Here is a 17,320-nt window from a genome sequence, read left to right as displayed (position 1 = left end):
ACAAGAAACAACAGTGGTGATATAGGAGATGAGGGGTTTATTTTTTTGGACTGACAACAAGGTGGAACTGTGTAAAACTGGTCATCCTGTCTAAACATCACCGTTTCTGACCGTCGTGATCCCACCACAACCGCTAACATCTTCTTGTCAGTGTGTTCATGACGTTGAAAATGACACATCGGTGAGAAAAAATGGAATCAAATGCCTTTTTTTGGCAGGTTAACCCACATTTTAAAAAACCCTGCAGATCTGCTGAGTTTGGTGTAAAAGCAATACGATGGTAGATTTGATCCCCATGCCCCTTTTCACATGCTGAGTACGACTGATCACAACATTAGTGAAAGACAATATCCCTTTAAAGTTAAACTGGCATTGAGCACATCTTCCCTCTTAGGTTTGGACCATTTTTAAATCCCTCTGCTACACCCTCATTTTATTTTTATTCTTTCTTCAGGTGATATCACTGTTGCAAAGCTGTAATGTTTTTCCACCTCCTGAAGATCACTTGCCACAGAAACAGTGTGGGTGCTGCCTCAGCATCTTTCTTTTTCCTGCAGATGTTTTTTTTTTTTTTTTTTACCACATTATGCTGGAGCCAAAAACAGACTGGCAATTATTTCAGTGGAAACCATATGGAATTCAGTATTGTTGGAAAAAGGAATATCAGCATCAATAGAAATATAATTATATTACACATAAATATATGATTATCCAAAAATCCCATGTTTATCTGGCTGAGCTGCTGGGTAGATTCACCCCCCGCCTCCACACACACACACAGAGCTCTTTAATCAACATTCTGAGGGGGCAGAGGTCCACAGTTGGACCCATCATTATATCTGCATTAATTAGGAAAGTCGCTTTTTCTCACCGCATTGTCTGAAAGGAGATGGGAGGAAAAGTAAAGAGGGGGGGATGCGGACTGGGAGTGGGACTCCCAATTAGAGACATGTACCTGCCAGGAGGGAGGTGATTATCCCCCTTCTCCACCATTATCTTATCCCTTCTTCATCGCAAAAAAATCCCTTCTGTTCCCACAACTCTTTAACAGTCTCATTGCTTTTTTTCCTTTCTCTTTCTGTCTATTTTTTATTACCTTTCCCCCACTCTTTGTTTCCTTTATTAATTCTTCCTCCTCTTAGGACTCTTTCTGTTCCATCACTCTTTTTAGCAATTTGACAGTTCATTTCCTCGAGTGCGAGACTGCTGCTGGATATGAAATAAATGACAGATCTGCGCTCCACGAGCACGAGCGGAGGTAAATAAATGTGCAAAAACAGCTCTATAAACACGACACATACACAGCAATCTAGAATCCAATATATTGCTCAGACACACCGGTAAGCAGCCACACACACTGGAGCAGACAGCAATATACATCAACACACACAGGTGACTCTGTAGGGAACTGCAAACAGCCGCATGGAATAGGACATCTCATTAACTTAGCATTATCTACCTACACAACCACCCCATCAATCTCTCATTAGGGGGGAAGTCGGGGGTACGGGTGAGTCAGCCGGCTCTGGCGTCCCACTTAATACACTCCTCCCTGTCACAAGAGCTACTTGGAACCATTATTAGTGCGTCGCTGTCATCATTAGCCCGCGGCCGCCACTGTGTCACCTTGGGCGTCACCTCGGCGGGCTCGGGATCCTGGGAGGAGACAACGGGGCTGCGAGTGTATTTGTCCCTGTACGAATACTTTCATTGAATATCTTTACATCTATTTTCTAAGAATGCTGTGACCTCTCCACCTCTTCTCCATCCTTTTGCCATTTGGTCAAACCTCCTGTGAAAGATTCGAGTTGGCCGTAAGAGACAAAGACTGTTGAATTTCCCCAAATCAACACCTTGATTTGGACAAATCCACTCACACCTCTGCAAGGTAGGCAAACTGGAAACAAACCGGACTGTAATTACTCCAGCTTTTGTCATTCTCATTACCGTAGCAGAGGAGGAGAGGGTGGGACGTGTGTGTGTGCGGAGTTAGCTGTGCTCTAATGAGGCTCTGTGTGCAACATGGTGATCACAGCTAGCGAAAGGGGTGATGTCCCCAAGTCGACCTGTGCAATTAGACCTCTGAGGGAGGACGGAGAGGGCCGGAGGAAGCAAAAGAGCGCACTCTGTTCGACAAACTTAACTATAGCACCTAACTGTCTTGACAAAGCGCGTCAGATGCATCTCTGCATCATCTTTGCAGACTAACCAGCGTCATCTCCAGCTTTATGCCATGAATCTTTCAAGGAATCAGCTCTTATGCTTCTGCTGCTTTGTTTCCTGCAGCTGAGAAAACAACTCTGACAGTGTGCACCGTGAGAGGAGTGTGTATAGTCTTAATAAGCTCTCCTATCTGGTGCAGCAGGGAGTCAGTGGGTGGCTAGTTATCACCGGGCATAACAAGGGATGTGAGAACGCTGTCTGGCTCTCTGGATGTGTGTGTGTTGTTTTGTGTGAGGGGGAAGTCAAATTTCAAGATAAGGACAAGGATGTAATTGACGTGTGTGTGTTACATGTGTGTGAGTTTGTACGCGGGCGGTCTTGATGAAGCTTGTGAACACTTTGCCGTACAGTACTTGAGGTGAGGAGCAGACACACACACAAACTGAAGCTCTACACACACTCAAACACACATGAAGGGCTCCTCTCTGCAAAGCAGCTAGTTTAGCATCCTGTCTACCTTGAAGAGAGGAAAGAAAAGAGTATGATCGAGACTAAATCAGAAAGAGCAATAATGTGTAGGTCGCTTATGATGAAAATACAATTATGAATAAAATTGTGCTAAATAATAAGTAAAATACAATATAAGGGTCAACTTAAGTAAGAAGAGTGAAAGTAAGAGAGCATCTATCAAAATGTGTCTATAGACGAGATTTATGATGAGTCAGCGAGCCTTTCTTCATTTCAGAGCCTCGAGGGCCCCGACTGCAAAGACCCTGCCCCCTCCAGCCAAGGATCTAAAGCTACATACCGACTCATGTGGTATAAAAGGGTAGAAATAAAGATGTGCAGGTTACGAGGAGCCTTCAAAATATTCAGTATTCAGCAGACGCAATGGAGAGAAGTTTATCACTATCATGTCAATATGGTGCAAGATGAGAATTTCTCCAAATATTCGGGGGTCTGACAGGGTGGTATCCTGATCTTCTGCCTGACTGATTTATTTTCCTTCCCTTAGAATTTGAAATGTGTCTAAATTTTGATTGAAAGATACAACTAGCCTCGTGGTACGATCCTAAAAACTTTATAGTTACAGAGAGATGAAGGCACCAAATAGCTCGGCACAAGTGAGACAACTGTCCAAATATCCTATTTGCAGAACAATAGCAGAGTAAGACAAAAAGGTAAAAAGAAAGCAAGAGAAAGGCAGAATAAGAGCGAGTAAGTGAGGAGGAAAAAGGAATTAAATGAGCGAGAGAGGAGAAAGTGAGAGCTGGCTAAATAGCCTATATGCCTTGGAGACTAAACAGGAGACACTAAGAATAAGAAACAGCCCTGAGAAGTAACAGAGGAAGAAAGGAAAAATGAGAGAAAAGAAGAGATGGATGGGTGAGCCAAAGCTCCTGTGAAAGAGCAGCTCGGCTGGGGAGGAATAAGAAGCTTAGGAATATATAGAAGCATTGCTGCTGCGTTCAGAGGCACGGGGAGAACAGTTAATCAGCCAAGCAGAAATGTTATCGCAGTAATTAGATTGCTCTGTATGTATCTGTTGCTGAGCGCACACATCTCGGTGGAGTCTGCAGTAAAAAAGGAGAGGAGGAAAGAAGGGAGCAAGACCAAGAGGGAAACGGTAGACACAGAGAGAGAGAGAGAGAGAGGGGGAGGAAGATTAACACTGTAGAGGGTGGTGATGTAACAGCGAGGGTGCTTCTCCTGTTCTGGCAACGCGGCGCTGCTCCGTGGTGAGACTAGTCGGAAAATATGTCAGGCCCGGAATAGACAGAATAACATCCACAGGAGAAAATAGACAAACAAGAGCTCTTTAAAATTGGTGTGGTTTCCTGGTGGAAATTAGGGATCATGCTACAAGTGGACTGACACCCAACAACAAGGTCACGCCGGGCCACGGAGACCTGCTTGTGATTGGCAATGGCATTAACCAATCCTGGACCGGATCAGCTTCCATTAATGTGCAAGGGGAAAACTGCAGATACGATCCACCCAATGCTAATCATAGTTAAAGCGGGCTCACTTAGAGCATATTAATAATGCAAGGGAGGAGGATGCAAGTTGATGATTCATCCGCTGCTTCTTATTTTGATGTGTATTTGTCGAATTTCACAGGCTGCAAATGTATAATGGCCAGAAACACTTTCACATCTTCTTCTATATGACTTTAATATAACACCTGGAGGAGAGAGGATAGAGGGAGACAGATTGGTATGAATGCACAGCAGGTAGTCCTCAGGGGAGGGAAAAGAAGATATGGAAGTCTTAATCAACGCCTGACCAGTCCCTCGAGTGCTGATACTTCAGATGGAGTGAAGGAGGGAAGGGAGGGAAAGGAAGGAGGAGCTGGTGAGACAGGAGGGAATAGGGAAAGGAGGGGAGAAAGAAGAGAGCAGGGAGAGGCAGAGAGGAAGGGGAGGATGATGAGGATCGAGCAGTGGAATGACAAAGGACATGAAAACAAAGACAAAAAGAAAATGAAGCATGTGAAGGGAGAAAAGGAGGGAGTCCAGTGGGCTTCCCTTTTATTGTTTGCATCCTTGATATGTGGCATATTTAAGCAATTCCACACAAAATCTGTCACCTCTGGCAATTTGTCCTGTCTTTTCTCCTCACTTCCCACTTCTGTCAGGGAGCCCATTAATATTTAATCAGCCTGCTGGTCTACGCATCTCAAACCCTGCCATTATAGGAGGTGTTGTATGTGTGCGTGTCTCTTTGTGTACGACAGTTCACAAAAATTACAAGAAATCTAATTTTATCACTTACTCACTGGTATTTAGCAACACAGAGCCTCATCTGACTGTAAACGGTGTACGACAAGCACCCGGATAACTGCTGTCTACATCGGAAGCCCCAAAATATTATCCCCAGAGGCTAATTTGTCATCAGTTGGGATATTTTGCCCTGAAACTGAGAAATAGGATTTTTTTCAGTTTTACTTTGATCTAGTGTGTTAAGTAGGTTTTTGTAAAATTCTGCAAAGTTAATAAGCACAGACTCAGCTCTTCCCCTCCACAAGTTCCTGAAGTTCCTCAAATTGTCAGTTGTGCGGCCAATACCCTCATTTGCATAATGCATGCGTGGCCTAAATGTTTACACCAGGGGTCTAAGAATAATACTCTTTATGTCCTGTAAATTTGGCAGAAATTGACAATAAAGTTGACTTTGAAATGCCAATGTCAGCCAAAAGAAATCAGGGGTAACCAGGGGTGAGAAGAAAACTACCTTTCCAGGTTTCCTTCCATAAAGCTCAACTGCAAAATACACAGGCATAATATTCTCCATCGGTGTTGTGCATACGAATGTGAGACGACTTAATGTGCATACATGAATTTTAATCCGTGCTGTTCAGGATCCTGTCAGCATTTTCCCAGCTGGAGGCTGCAAGGAGAAAGGCCAGGTCACTGTGGCTCCAGATGAGAGCCATTGGCAAAGCGGGAAAGGTTACACTCTTGGTTCCCTTAGCCCCTTCACACATCCTTGGACAAGAAACACTTAACCTTCTCCGTCTGGAAAGCAGAGGTCACGCTGTGTGTGTGTGTGTTACTGGGAGATATGTGAGGGGGACACAAGTAGTGCGAAGGAGTGTGTGTGCATTCTTGCATGTGTGTGTCATTAGCAGACTTTAATGACAGAGGAAGTCCATCTATCACTCACGGCATGAAGATGACTGGATGGGACATGACCACTATTGGAGGTGTAATCGCTTCCTGGCGCCCTGCACTCTGAGTGAGTGTGTGTGTGTGTGTGTGTGTGTGTGTGTGTGCACAAGGACGTAAGATCAAATGCTAATTGGTCGTGACTGTTTCCTGTGGCGACATGAATACCTTTAATTGGCCGGTGAGTGATGGGCAGTCGGCGGCCGAAATGCCACTGAACTGTCTGGTTGATACGAATGTGTCTGCGCTTCGAAACCGTCCGTCCCTCCGGGTCAATTCAAATGTCATAACTCGATAGGAGCTGATGGATCGTGGAGCTGATCAAGGAAAATGGAAGTCTCCGCTCCCAGTCTCATTGGATAATTACCTTATGGGTTAATAATTCACTACGCAAATGCTCGGGTATCCTGTTCCTTAGCGGGATGACTCACAGACATTGCCGGTAAAAGTTTGATTAATAAATGAATTTAAATCTCTGCCACTTTAAAAACGAGAAAGCTTCTTACAAAACTGAGGATATAAATCAAAAGGGAACATTGATGAAAAACTAAAAATAAATATTCTTAAAATGATAAGGCCGGCTATAAGCTAGACAGCTTATGAATAAACAGGCACTCTGTGGCCCCCAAAACTCTCTGGCAAACTGTGAACGCAGGAGGTAAACAAGCTGTTTAGAAGCCCATGAATAAAGTAATTAATTCTTCAACTGCTCTGGTGGAGCATCTTCACGGTGAAGCTGCGGAGGAGTGAGTCGGCATGCCTGCCTCAACCCTCCCCTCCCTGCTAAAAAAAATTGGAGGTGTAAATAAGAGAAAGCGGCTGGAGGGGAGGAAGGGAGGCAGGTGTAGCCAAAGCATGAAAGACAAGTAACATAAAAGTGTGAGAGAAAAGAAGAGTGAATTTCAAGGGGGAAGGCGTAAGTGATGGAGAGTGGGAGGCAGGGAGGGAGGGAGGACTGGGAAAGGGAAGGGCGGGGGATTGTTGCGACTGCCCCTTTATCAGCTGATATATATGCATGAGGATTTCCTCATCATCTCCACTGTCAATTCCCCATCCCTCTGATATTTGACTGACAGCCTGCATCAACGCCAACACACCCGCACATCATTTTCAGGGAGAAGCTGCCCATCGCGCTGAATGGAGGGTAGAAACTGAGGGAAAAAAGTTAATTTGTTTTTTCCGGCAGCTGCCGACGGTGATAGCGTTCCGCGTCTGTTTGCCTCCATGGCAAAGTTGTAAATTAGAATTGCGCCTCAATAGCGAGGAGAGGAGGCTGCTTCTGCTTTGCTAAAGCTCATTCTCAACAACGGGTGGAAATACTTGGCAGCTTTTCATATTTTGGGCAGCGGGGAGCAAATTGGGCACAAATATGAATTCAGAAAAGAAAAAGCTGTAATTTTAAGACGACTCTGCTGTCGACAGAGTTTCAATGTCACGGTGAATATTTGGGGTTGAGGGGACAAATGCATTAAGGACTGTAATGACAGATTGGGAACCATACTATATCGAATAACAGGGACGGACTTAAACTAGAGTGTGTGCCCCTGCTGAACAGTTTCAGTCTACACACACTTATTTCCAAGACTCATATGAGGTCATTGTGACCTTTGACCTCTGAAATCTTATGAGTTCGTCTTTGAGTCCAAGTGAAAACTGAAACATTTAAAGAAAATCTCCCAAATATCATGCACAGCTCCGGACACTGGCTGTCCAAACACAAAGACAAAAAAGCAGAAGCATGAACACGTTGCATTTAATTACATTCACACACATGCACGTGCAAATCATCAAATCCAGCTTCCTTGAGCTGCAGGTTGAACAAGCAACAATGCATAAGAGAGGCTTCTGCATGATTGTTGTCTTCACATTCCCTGCGAACATGTATTTAAGGCAGGCCTGATTAGTACGCCACAGCGGTGTGTTCCTTACATGTCAAGTGTTGAAAGTGATGTGTGGTTTTGCATACATTATTTACGCAGAGATAAAGAGACGAATAGAGATGAAGGGAGAGAGAGATAATGCTTACCCACCAGAGATAGGTGTGTCCTGTGTGCAAAATGTACGCACGGCCTTATGCATATTTTACAAAAGACAATACTAACATTGATAAATACTCTCTTGAAGACAACGCTTCGTATCAGAGCAGCTAACAGCCCTTAAATGCCACGATGAGATGGTGGATCAAAGAAATCCACCTGCAGTGCATTAACCAACGCTGGGATTAGGTAATGCACCTACAATTTAGCCCCATCACAGCTTAGAGTCACGGCTAAGACGCCCACATAAACATGTCAGAAGGATTTTGGTATGCCTAGCAACACTGTTGACAAGGGCCTGTTCCAATAGTCTATCCTACCTGCTTTTCCTTTTCTCTCCTTGTGTAATTGCTGGTCTTGCACCGCATGTTTAAAGTCAGCACACAAAAAAGTGATTAATGCTGTAGCCTAAACATCCATTATCAAGCCTTTCCTGGGAAATTCAGTGACATGACTATTTTGACTTGAAGTTTGTTTGGAGTAAACACAACAAGATTTGGAGAGTTACTAGCAGAGAAAAGGGCACAGACGACAGAAACTCCACAAAGACAAAATCGGAGGAGCAACCTGTCTTGTGCTTGTTTAATTGGCAGGGGGTCTCCGGGACCTCGCAGAGCTCCTATTAGCACACTTAATTGTAGAAAATCATGAACTTGTGTGAATTCAAGCGGGACTTGAGAGCTCATTTTGTCTAATGTAGTCTGGTTAAATTAACAGTTCATTCAAGGACAGACAGGGAAGCAACCAGAGAAGAGAAGTATTCACTGTGTAGAGGGCTGAAAAAGGACAGAAAGAGAGAAGTGCACGATAGAGCCAGGGAAGAGAAAAAACAAACATTTTAGAACAGAAAGAGGAGAGAGGGGATGATTGTGAAACTGAGAAATGAAGAGAGAACGGGCTCATGGAGGCGAATGAGGAGGCGGAGGGCACAATAACAGCAGTAATCCGTCAGAAATCATCTTGTGGTGGGCCCCTCCGCTCTGACAACACGGCTTTGGTTCTGTAGAGTACAGCCCACCAGTCACTACCTTTCAACCCTGCACATCCTGCTGCTCTGCAACAGGATAAGAGCGGAACGGATGGCGCTAATTGGCTTGCTTCCCTGTCGGATTTCTCCAGCGCCCGCAAAACAGAGAAATGTAGGAGAGAGGATATATGTGGATTTGTAAACAGCGGATCAAAAAAAACCCCATCAGCTTGCGTGTCCCTTAAACTGACGTAGGGGCGTCATCTCAGTGGGCCACTTGCTGATAGCAAGAGCTCAACATCGATCCTGACTGACTTGAGTGACTGACGGGACATGGGGGGGAAACACACATGCGGGATGTGTCAGTGCCCAGCAGGGCCGGCGGGACAGTTGAGCAATGATACGCCCGGTGACTGTTGACACACACTCGAGCAGACGGGAGTCACGCGCATCTGTGAGGAGAGTAAACAGAGTAAAAATACACACGGCTTCGCCATTGAGCCGCATGTCAAATGTCAGCGAGGCTCACTTCATGACACAATCAGAGGATGTTAGTCACAAGCTATATCCTTCAAATCCTGACCTCCTGATCAAGTCATGCCGGATCAGACTATAATGTGTCTAATCCTCACACAAGAAAAAGACGGGGTATGAGCTCAAACTTAAGCTGCGCACACTAACCCTTCCCAAGGCTGGGAAACTTGAAAAACTATGTGACAGGGGAAACTCAAGCCGGATTAAATAATGTTGTTGGCGTGCGCTTTATTCAAATCAAAAAGTGTAATGTAAATTTCTTTGTTTGATATAGACATGTGAAACCCCTGACCAGGTTGTCCTCTTTGTTCGAGGGATGTTGAGCAGCTGAGTTCCAGTGTGTTATTCTTTCTATGGTCTGTCAGTGGCGCAGCCCCCGAGGCTACGTTCCAGGCAGAGACTTCACTGCCGTCTGCTGAATACAGACAAGACAAGCAGTCAACCTCTACTGAGGAAGGTCTGAGGGGCTGCTGCCATTTGTCTTGGCTTATTTAGCAATCAGGGAGAGGGGATGCGAGGGGCCTGGTGGTGACAAAGACGAGAAGCCGCATCCGAGGCCAGGAACATGAGCAGAGTGAGAGAAGAGCACAGGCTGAAATCTGGAGCCTAAATAAGCAGCGTTTTCTGCCAATGAGTAACATAATGCAGATTTAAATCCACCAGCTGCAATTTATCAAAACTTTAAGATATACAATATAATATTGTAAAAAAAATTATCCTCCATATATCTTTGTCCATCTGCACTAATCTAGAAGCTGTGAGGATGCTCGTCACAGAAAAATAATGACAAATGAATTGATCAAAAAAACAAATGTTCCCATGACAAATATGTGATTTCCAGAGGTCACCTTACACGCAGATGTTTGCAATGAGCTGCCGCCAAAAACAACCCTCTCCTCAAATACTGCCCCAGATTAACCAAATATTTATGGCCGCTGAAAGGACAGGGCCGACTTCCAACATCTGTCGTGCTAGCTGCTGCAGTTGTGCACACTTTCAGTGCGGAGGTAAATTGGGGTCATGTGTTTATAATGTGCCCTTTTCCTAATGCTGCCATTGGAGTAAAGGAACATTTGAGAGCTGCAATTAGATTGAACCGCACAATACTCCAGCTAATTAAGTCATATTTCAAGTTCAATAACAATCAAGTTGTCCAGATAAAGGCCAGGGAAGGAGAGAGAGAGAGAGTGAGAGAGAGAGAGAGAGTGCTGCAACAATGCGCTCAACAACACGCTCGCTTCTATGGTTCAGCGTCGGTGTCTGCGCTTGAATGGACAGAGTGCTTCTGATTGTTGTGGCCAATTCAAAAGGCTGAGATTGCAAATGGGCAAAATATGGGGACGTGTGACACAGGTGTGCCAGCGTTTACATCTGTGTCATCTCGTTTCAACCTGTTAAAACCCTGCTCCTCCAAATATGGTAACTTCTGGTTTCAAAATGCAGAAACTTGAGGCCAAACTGCAGTTCACAAAGAAAATGGTGACGTCACGGTGGGTTGCCAGTGTGCAACCTCACACTCAACTCTTGAGCTGAGAGCAGACACAAGTGTGAAGAAACAGGCTGCTCTTCAGCCTTCACTATAGTCATTTGTAGTTAAAACATGGTCAAAAAACAACCCTTTCACAATCAGAGTGGACATGAGCAGGAGATGGAGACTATTAGAGAATGAGATGGAAACAGCATATAGAAGAAGAGAGAAACAAAAGTCCCAACGCCAACCAGAGAAACTAGACCAAAAAAAAAGGAAACGGTACTGTGTGCTTGTGGAGTGCAGATGCAGAGATTACCTTCCAAAAAATCCTACAAACACAATCTGTCTCCCTGCTAGCAGTGTCAGCTTCTACATATTTGTTGGATTCTGCTGCGGGGAAACATGAGAGGCTTCATGTGTGCAGCAAATGCAACAATTTAAGACCTTGGAGTTAAGGTTAGTTTACACTGAACTGAATGCAACCCTTCTCTATTCGTGTCCTTCATCTTGCCTTTCCCGGCTCTCCACCACCGGGGCCTCACCGCGCGAACATCTCTTCCATTACCGCCCTTGACACAGCGGCCGATTGGATTCTTATCTGCCATCTGTAGGGCCAACGCCTCCGCCCGCGCTATCTCTCGCCGCAGCCTAATTGAATCTCAAGTGTTGGAAGTGCGGCGATACACTGACCACACCGTGTCACTGCCAGTAGATAAGGTGCTGCTAGAGGATTGGAGCGTCACAATCACGATGGGGACGCATTGATAAAGAGACAACAAGCGGTTTGGGTCGGTACTGTGTTGCAGGGACTTTGTTTGGATTGAGAGATAATGAATACCCTCCATTACCGAGAAGGTTGTGTTCATAGCCAATAATCCAATATCACTTAATCCTGCAGACCTCAGTGGGTAATTTGTTGAAACTCAACGAAGTGAAAGTAGTACAGGGGGTTGTTGTTTTCCATCGATTGCTACATAAACCTGAAATTCTACTGTTTACAGAAGGGTTGCATGTGATATTTTGTTTCCATCACAGCTACAAAAATGCTTACGTGGTCGTAGGTGTGATAGAAAACCACCTAAAAGGATCTCCAGCACCCAAGTATCACTTTCTCGTGTGATAAATCTGCAGTTTGGCCGCAGAAGCAAAAGTAATTACCATCTTGTTGACGCTTTAGAGTAAGACCTTGGGGCTTTAGGGTGGTGATGAAATACAAGCCTCATTACCGGCAGAATCAAGGTACTGGCATGGCAGTCTCTGGAACTACTTTACTTAATTTATCATAGACTAGCCAACTGTAAAGAGTCACCTCAGTGCCTGGAAGTTTAAGAGAAATATAAAATGTTTAATATTACCGACTCAAGACTGCATGACATTGAGGTGTCCTACCTTAAAAGGCCAAATCCTTTCTTTTTGGTCTTCTTATCCGGATCCTCCGCAGTATTTTCTGCTTTCTTCCTCCCCTTGCTCTTCTTCTCTTTCTTCTTCCCTTTGGTTTGCTTCTTTGTGTCGTCCTCAGCGTCCAGGCCCTGGCGAGAGGAGCTGCTGGCGGGCGTTTCGTGACCGGAGCTCTGCTCGGACAGGTCGTCATCTTAAAGGAGGGTAAACGGTTACAATTCATCACAGAGGCTGCAGCTGTAGTGCATGCTCGTAAAATGCGGCTGCATGCATTGCATTTAGCATTTCAGTAAGAGCGCACGTATGAGTGTGCAGTGGAGATAACTGTTCAGTGAGCGAGTTAGTCATTTATTAGGCAGCTCAGTGCAGGAGGCTGGACACCTGGATGTGTTCAAGCAGCATCGTGTCCACTTGTCATCATGCAGCTTTAGACAACTTAAAACTAAACATTACTGAGTCAAAAATACTGTTTTAATTTAACCCTTTCTCTACATTAGTATTTTACTTACTGTGATGTCATAACTATGAGAATCTTCTAATGCTTTATATCACTAAACGCTCCATAACTAAGCTGAAACATGGTGCCAGTCAATAAACCTTTATAAATAATGAAAGAAATGAGATTGTGTTATAAATTAAATAAATACAACAATCAGACATTTTTTTTCCATCAAATCTTTTCTATTTTAGATCAATTTGAACACGATCATGCAAACAACAATCGAGGGAATCCCCTGACTGACCAACCATATTTCACCTCAGATAACAAAACCTAATGATGTCACCAAGAGCAAGTCAGAGGCCTTGGCTTTCTGCTACTTGAGGAATGAACGTTCTAACTGTTATGATAATTATTTTAGATTTATTTCAGCACCATCATGTAAACAACAATCCACTGTCACTTTTCAGACAGTTAAACTATCAGTTGGGTGCTTAAGATTCAAAATAATGCACATTTTAGATGAGTAATTTCCCAAACACCATACAGCATGAATTCATCTGAATGTCAGTTAAGATTTTTGATTTCCTCTGTAATCACACACCCATAAGCATCCAAAATGGGTTCACAAAGGTAGAGCATTAAAATATATGCTGCTGTAAGATATAAAGTTGCTCTTTCTAAATTGCTGAGTGGATAAAATCATGTAGAATTTCATTAAGGTACTTAGGCTAAGCACAGTCACTTGGCAGGCCTCTGGCTCTTCTTGAGTGCCAGTGTGTTATAAAGCCTAAGGGATGAGCATTGGCAGAGCAGTGTCTCATTTAAAATGGACACAAAGTCCAGGGAAGAATTCTATATCATAGCAACAGTGTGAGCACCTGAACCATTTCCGTTTTTAGAAGTCTTACCATCCTCGGAGGGTCCATCGTAGGACTTGTCGATGGCGATGCGGAAGCTCTGGTTGCAGTTCCGCCCCCGCACCATGTGCGGCCGAGGCCGATGAAAGGGAACCTGGGCTTGGCCGTGGCTCTGCTTGGCCTCCGACACGGCCGTCTGGAGGCTCTCCAGGGAGCTGGACTTCCAGAGGCCCAGGGTCGGGCCCAGCGCTCCGCTGGCTGAAGGCTCTGAGAGACAAAAAGGAGACGAGAGGTGGGTGGGAGGGCCCATGAGGCGAGGAGGTGGACGGATGTTAAGCAGAGGATGAGAGGTTGAATGGGAGGTAGGGAAAACGACTGGCTGATGGAGGAGGAGGGAAATGCTCCAAAATGATTTTATGTGCTGACAAAATGAGACTGATTTGAGATGGTAAAGTAATTCCCGGTGCTGAGATCTCAAGCTTTTAGCAAAATTTGGCTCGCAAAAAAAAACTGCTACAGTAATATTTCCTTGTTTAGGAGTCCTAAGTATAAGGCCTTAATATGTTTTTCATAAATTAGACATACATTTCTAATTCTATTTTATTTATCATATCTCTTCATATCTTTTGGTCTGATATTTTTGAAGGCTTAGATTCAATCAGCGGTTCAAACAGTGAATAATCCCCTGGTTGAACCCAAACAATCAAAATCAACTCACCCACCATCTCCCTAGTGGATCTAACTTTCCTTGGACAAAGCTGCAAAATGGTTAAAAACCAGAACTATGAAGCCATGAAGATGAAGTGGAAAGACCGAGGCGGACGGAGGCAGGAGAGAGAGGGCGAATAACAGGCTTGACAGAAGTGGAGGAGAGAGTCAGAGACATATAGGAGAAACATAAAGGAGGAGGAAAAGAAGCGATGAATGAGGTGGAGTGGTACAGGGACGAGTGAGGAGCAGCACAATGGGAACTGACAGGCTCATGCATAAGCAGGAGAGGGGGAGGGGGGGGGGGGGGGGGGGGGGGGGGGGGGGGGGGGGGTGTAAATGAACTGCCATCATACTGTACTCAGGAAGGCCTCCGACTCCAGAGAGGAAGAGAGGGGAGACGGAGGAGCAGGGGAGCGGTGAAGGCCACACCTGATTCAGCAGGGAATTGGAGAGCGGAGGAGGCGAAGTCGGGGGGGGGGGAAGCAAAGGAAGCTGGGAAGATTTGAGGAAATACAGCGCTGGAAGAGAAACGGAAAAATGAGACATGAGGAAGGAGAGGGTGTCGTGCAGGCCCAGCTGCTGCCAGAGTGGAACCCACCCTACAGGATGTAGAAGAAACTGAAAGGCTCACACACCAGCCGCTCCCAGTTGTGCATCACAATGAAACAGTGACAAGCTCTCATGGAAGTTACAGACAGGTTGCAAGCTGCGTTTTCTCCTCTCTGAAACTTTCCCTGTAGGGAAGACTCATTTCTTTTTTTGTCATTTCAGATGCTACAAAGCTCCAGAGTAGAGCAGAGGAGAATAAAAAAAATGGGGGAAGTGAAACTGAAGCGACGATAAAGTTGAAGGAGGGAAAAAGTAAGCAGAGCGTTGCTGCCTTTTAAGTCCTAAATTGACTTTCTGAGAGGAAGTGGGATTTATGGGGAATAAGGGGTTATAAATAGAGAGAAGGGAGCGCTCAGGAATAAAACGCTCAATTTGAGAGGCAGGATTTGTGTCACAAATGTAATTACGGCTGTCCAGCTCGCAGCCTGATAGAATTAAGCTCCTTGCCAGCGCACTGCTGCACTATACACAGAGAAACTGTGTGTGTCTGTGTGTTTGCTGCGAAATGTGAGAATTGTGTTCAAAGTTAGAAGTCAGGATACAGCCTGTTGAGGAAGCGGCGTGTGTGTCCTTCACCGCCGGAGATGAAACACGATAAGAAATATGAATTCACATGCAAGAGTGTGGGTGTGGGTGTGGGTGTGTGGGTGTGTGGGTGTGAGAGTGCACTCATTCCATGCATGGCAGTCAGTTGAGGCTGGAGGTAAATGAATAATGAGGGTTTAATAGGATGGATGAGCGGGGGGGGGGGAGAGGTGGCCATCATCGCCAGCTCGATCCAATGGAGGGTGAAATCAGCGTTTATCACATATCGCTGCCCGCTGTGCCAGCAGATGCTCGCGCCGATCCATTCGCATCATGTCTGCCTGATTGCCGCTGATTCAAGCTGGTGCACATATTTGACAAACAGCCTAACAGCCAAACAGCCCAGGACGACGGGCGATGCCCTTCACAGCTGTAACACTCCCCCATCACAGATCAAGCACCAATATCACAATTTGCTACTTTTTAATCACACTCGATGTCAGCGAGAAGTCAAGTGAGTTTACTTTTTGGAACACCAACCATCTAAAGAATGTTCTACATATTCTTTCCAATATTATGTATATTTCTGTTTCTATATCATATATAGAAAACCTTTGGCAATATTTTTGGTCTTAGAATGTTCTTAATAAAAAAATAAATATCCAACAGTGCCACTTATAATGCTCCAATGTGCAAGAATCCACAAAATTACATTGAATTACAATGAACCTGCACACGCCTCTCTCTGTGTTCCGTATATTGTTCCCGCTGTCGTGTCTGTGCCGAGCAGACAGCGCTGAACTCTTTGCCTGGAACATCGCCTCGGGGTCCTGCCGTGCTGACAGTCCCTGCAAGGCCTAACACCTGCTCTGCGACGCTGCTTTGTAACTTCAAAAAGTGCCACGTTAAAAAGTGAGCACGACTCACCTGCAGCCTGTCAACGCGGCGCACTTGTAACGCTCGTATGCTCGTTTCAAGTGCACGTTCAAGTCACCGGGATCTATATATTATCAACGATGATATTTTAAGAGGTTTGACTCTCAATGAGTGTTTTCCTACAGATGATCAAATCTGAAAAAAAGCTGTGCGCACACAACTCTAATTGTTCCATCCACTGAACACAATGTCCAAATTACAGGCTTTGCTACACAGGCTGTGTGTAGTACAAACTGAATACAACACACACACACTGCTAATCCCCGCCAGCCTGTTTTACCTATTACAATATCCAATCTACAGGGTTGTTGACACCAGACTATGAAACCTATATTGTCTTATTTTCTAATAAAGCCGACATTGTCTAAGTGATGACATACAAAGTACACACACACACACACACACACACACACACACACACACACACACACACACACACACACTAGGTGCACCATTGAACTCCCCCACCATGTCTCTGCAGGGTCTTAACACTTACCTATCAACTGGACAACAATGTGTTCCACAGCCAGCAGCTTCACAGCAGTCTGGCTGAAAGGTTGCCACGGTGACAAGAAAGTGCCCCCTCCATCAGAACCACCAGGGGTGGTGGTGATGACGGTGGCACGGAGGAGGTAGGGGTGTGTGTGTAAGAAAGGGGTGATGGTGAGTTGCCAAGGAGACACTTTGGCCACACACACACGTGAGATGCGGAACCACGTGAGCGCACGCACGCACAGACACACACACACATACACACGCACGCACACACACACACACTTTCATCTAGGATCCAATCTCAGGACTGGCTAATAAAACCTGTAGCTGTTGTTCTGGAAACCAGTAAAACAGCACGACCTCCACTCTACTATAAAAAAACACATGCCACACACACACACACTACACACACACACACACACACACACATACATATATACACATGCTACACACACACACCTGTAACAGAAAACCTGATCTCAGTGTTAATACAGCTCAGTAAAGGTTA

The 17,320-nt window shown here is 45.0% G+C and overlaps 1 protein-coding gene across 7 annotated transcripts in view; it reads right to left on the bottom strand.

Annotated features, from left to right (window-relative positions):
* Positions 1-17,320, bottom strand: part of pard3ba (par-3 family cell polarity regulator beta a) — a 150,753-nt gene that overhangs the window by 62,236 nt on the left and 71,197 nt on the right. For all 7 annotated transcript variants that reach the window (XR_011240287.1, XR_011240288.1, XM_069520609.1 and 4 more), the window contains 2 exons: positions 13,588-13,803; positions 12,229-12,430 (listed from right to left, as the gene is read on the bottom strand). Coding sequence is in view for 5 of the 7 variants with exons in the window: in XM_069520609.1 (XP_069376710.1) it covers positions 12,229-12,430; positions 13,588-13,803 (418 nt within the window). In the remaining 2 variants the exon portion in view is untranslated. The remainder of the gene's footprint in view (positions 1-12,228; positions 12,431-13,587; positions 13,804-17,320) is intronic.

The sequence above is a fragment of the Paralichthys olivaceus genome, chromosome 24, assembly GCF_024713975.1.
Source record: "Paralichthys olivaceus isolate ysfri-2021 chromosome 24, ASM2471397v2, whole genome shotgun sequence".
Classification (NCBI taxonomy): Eukaryota; Metazoa; Chordata; class Actinopteri; order Pleuronectiformes; family Paralichthyidae; genus Paralichthys; species Paralichthys olivaceus.
The sequence above is the reverse complement of the archived record's forward strand: the minus strand, read 5'-3'. Positions and strand labels throughout refer to the sequence as shown.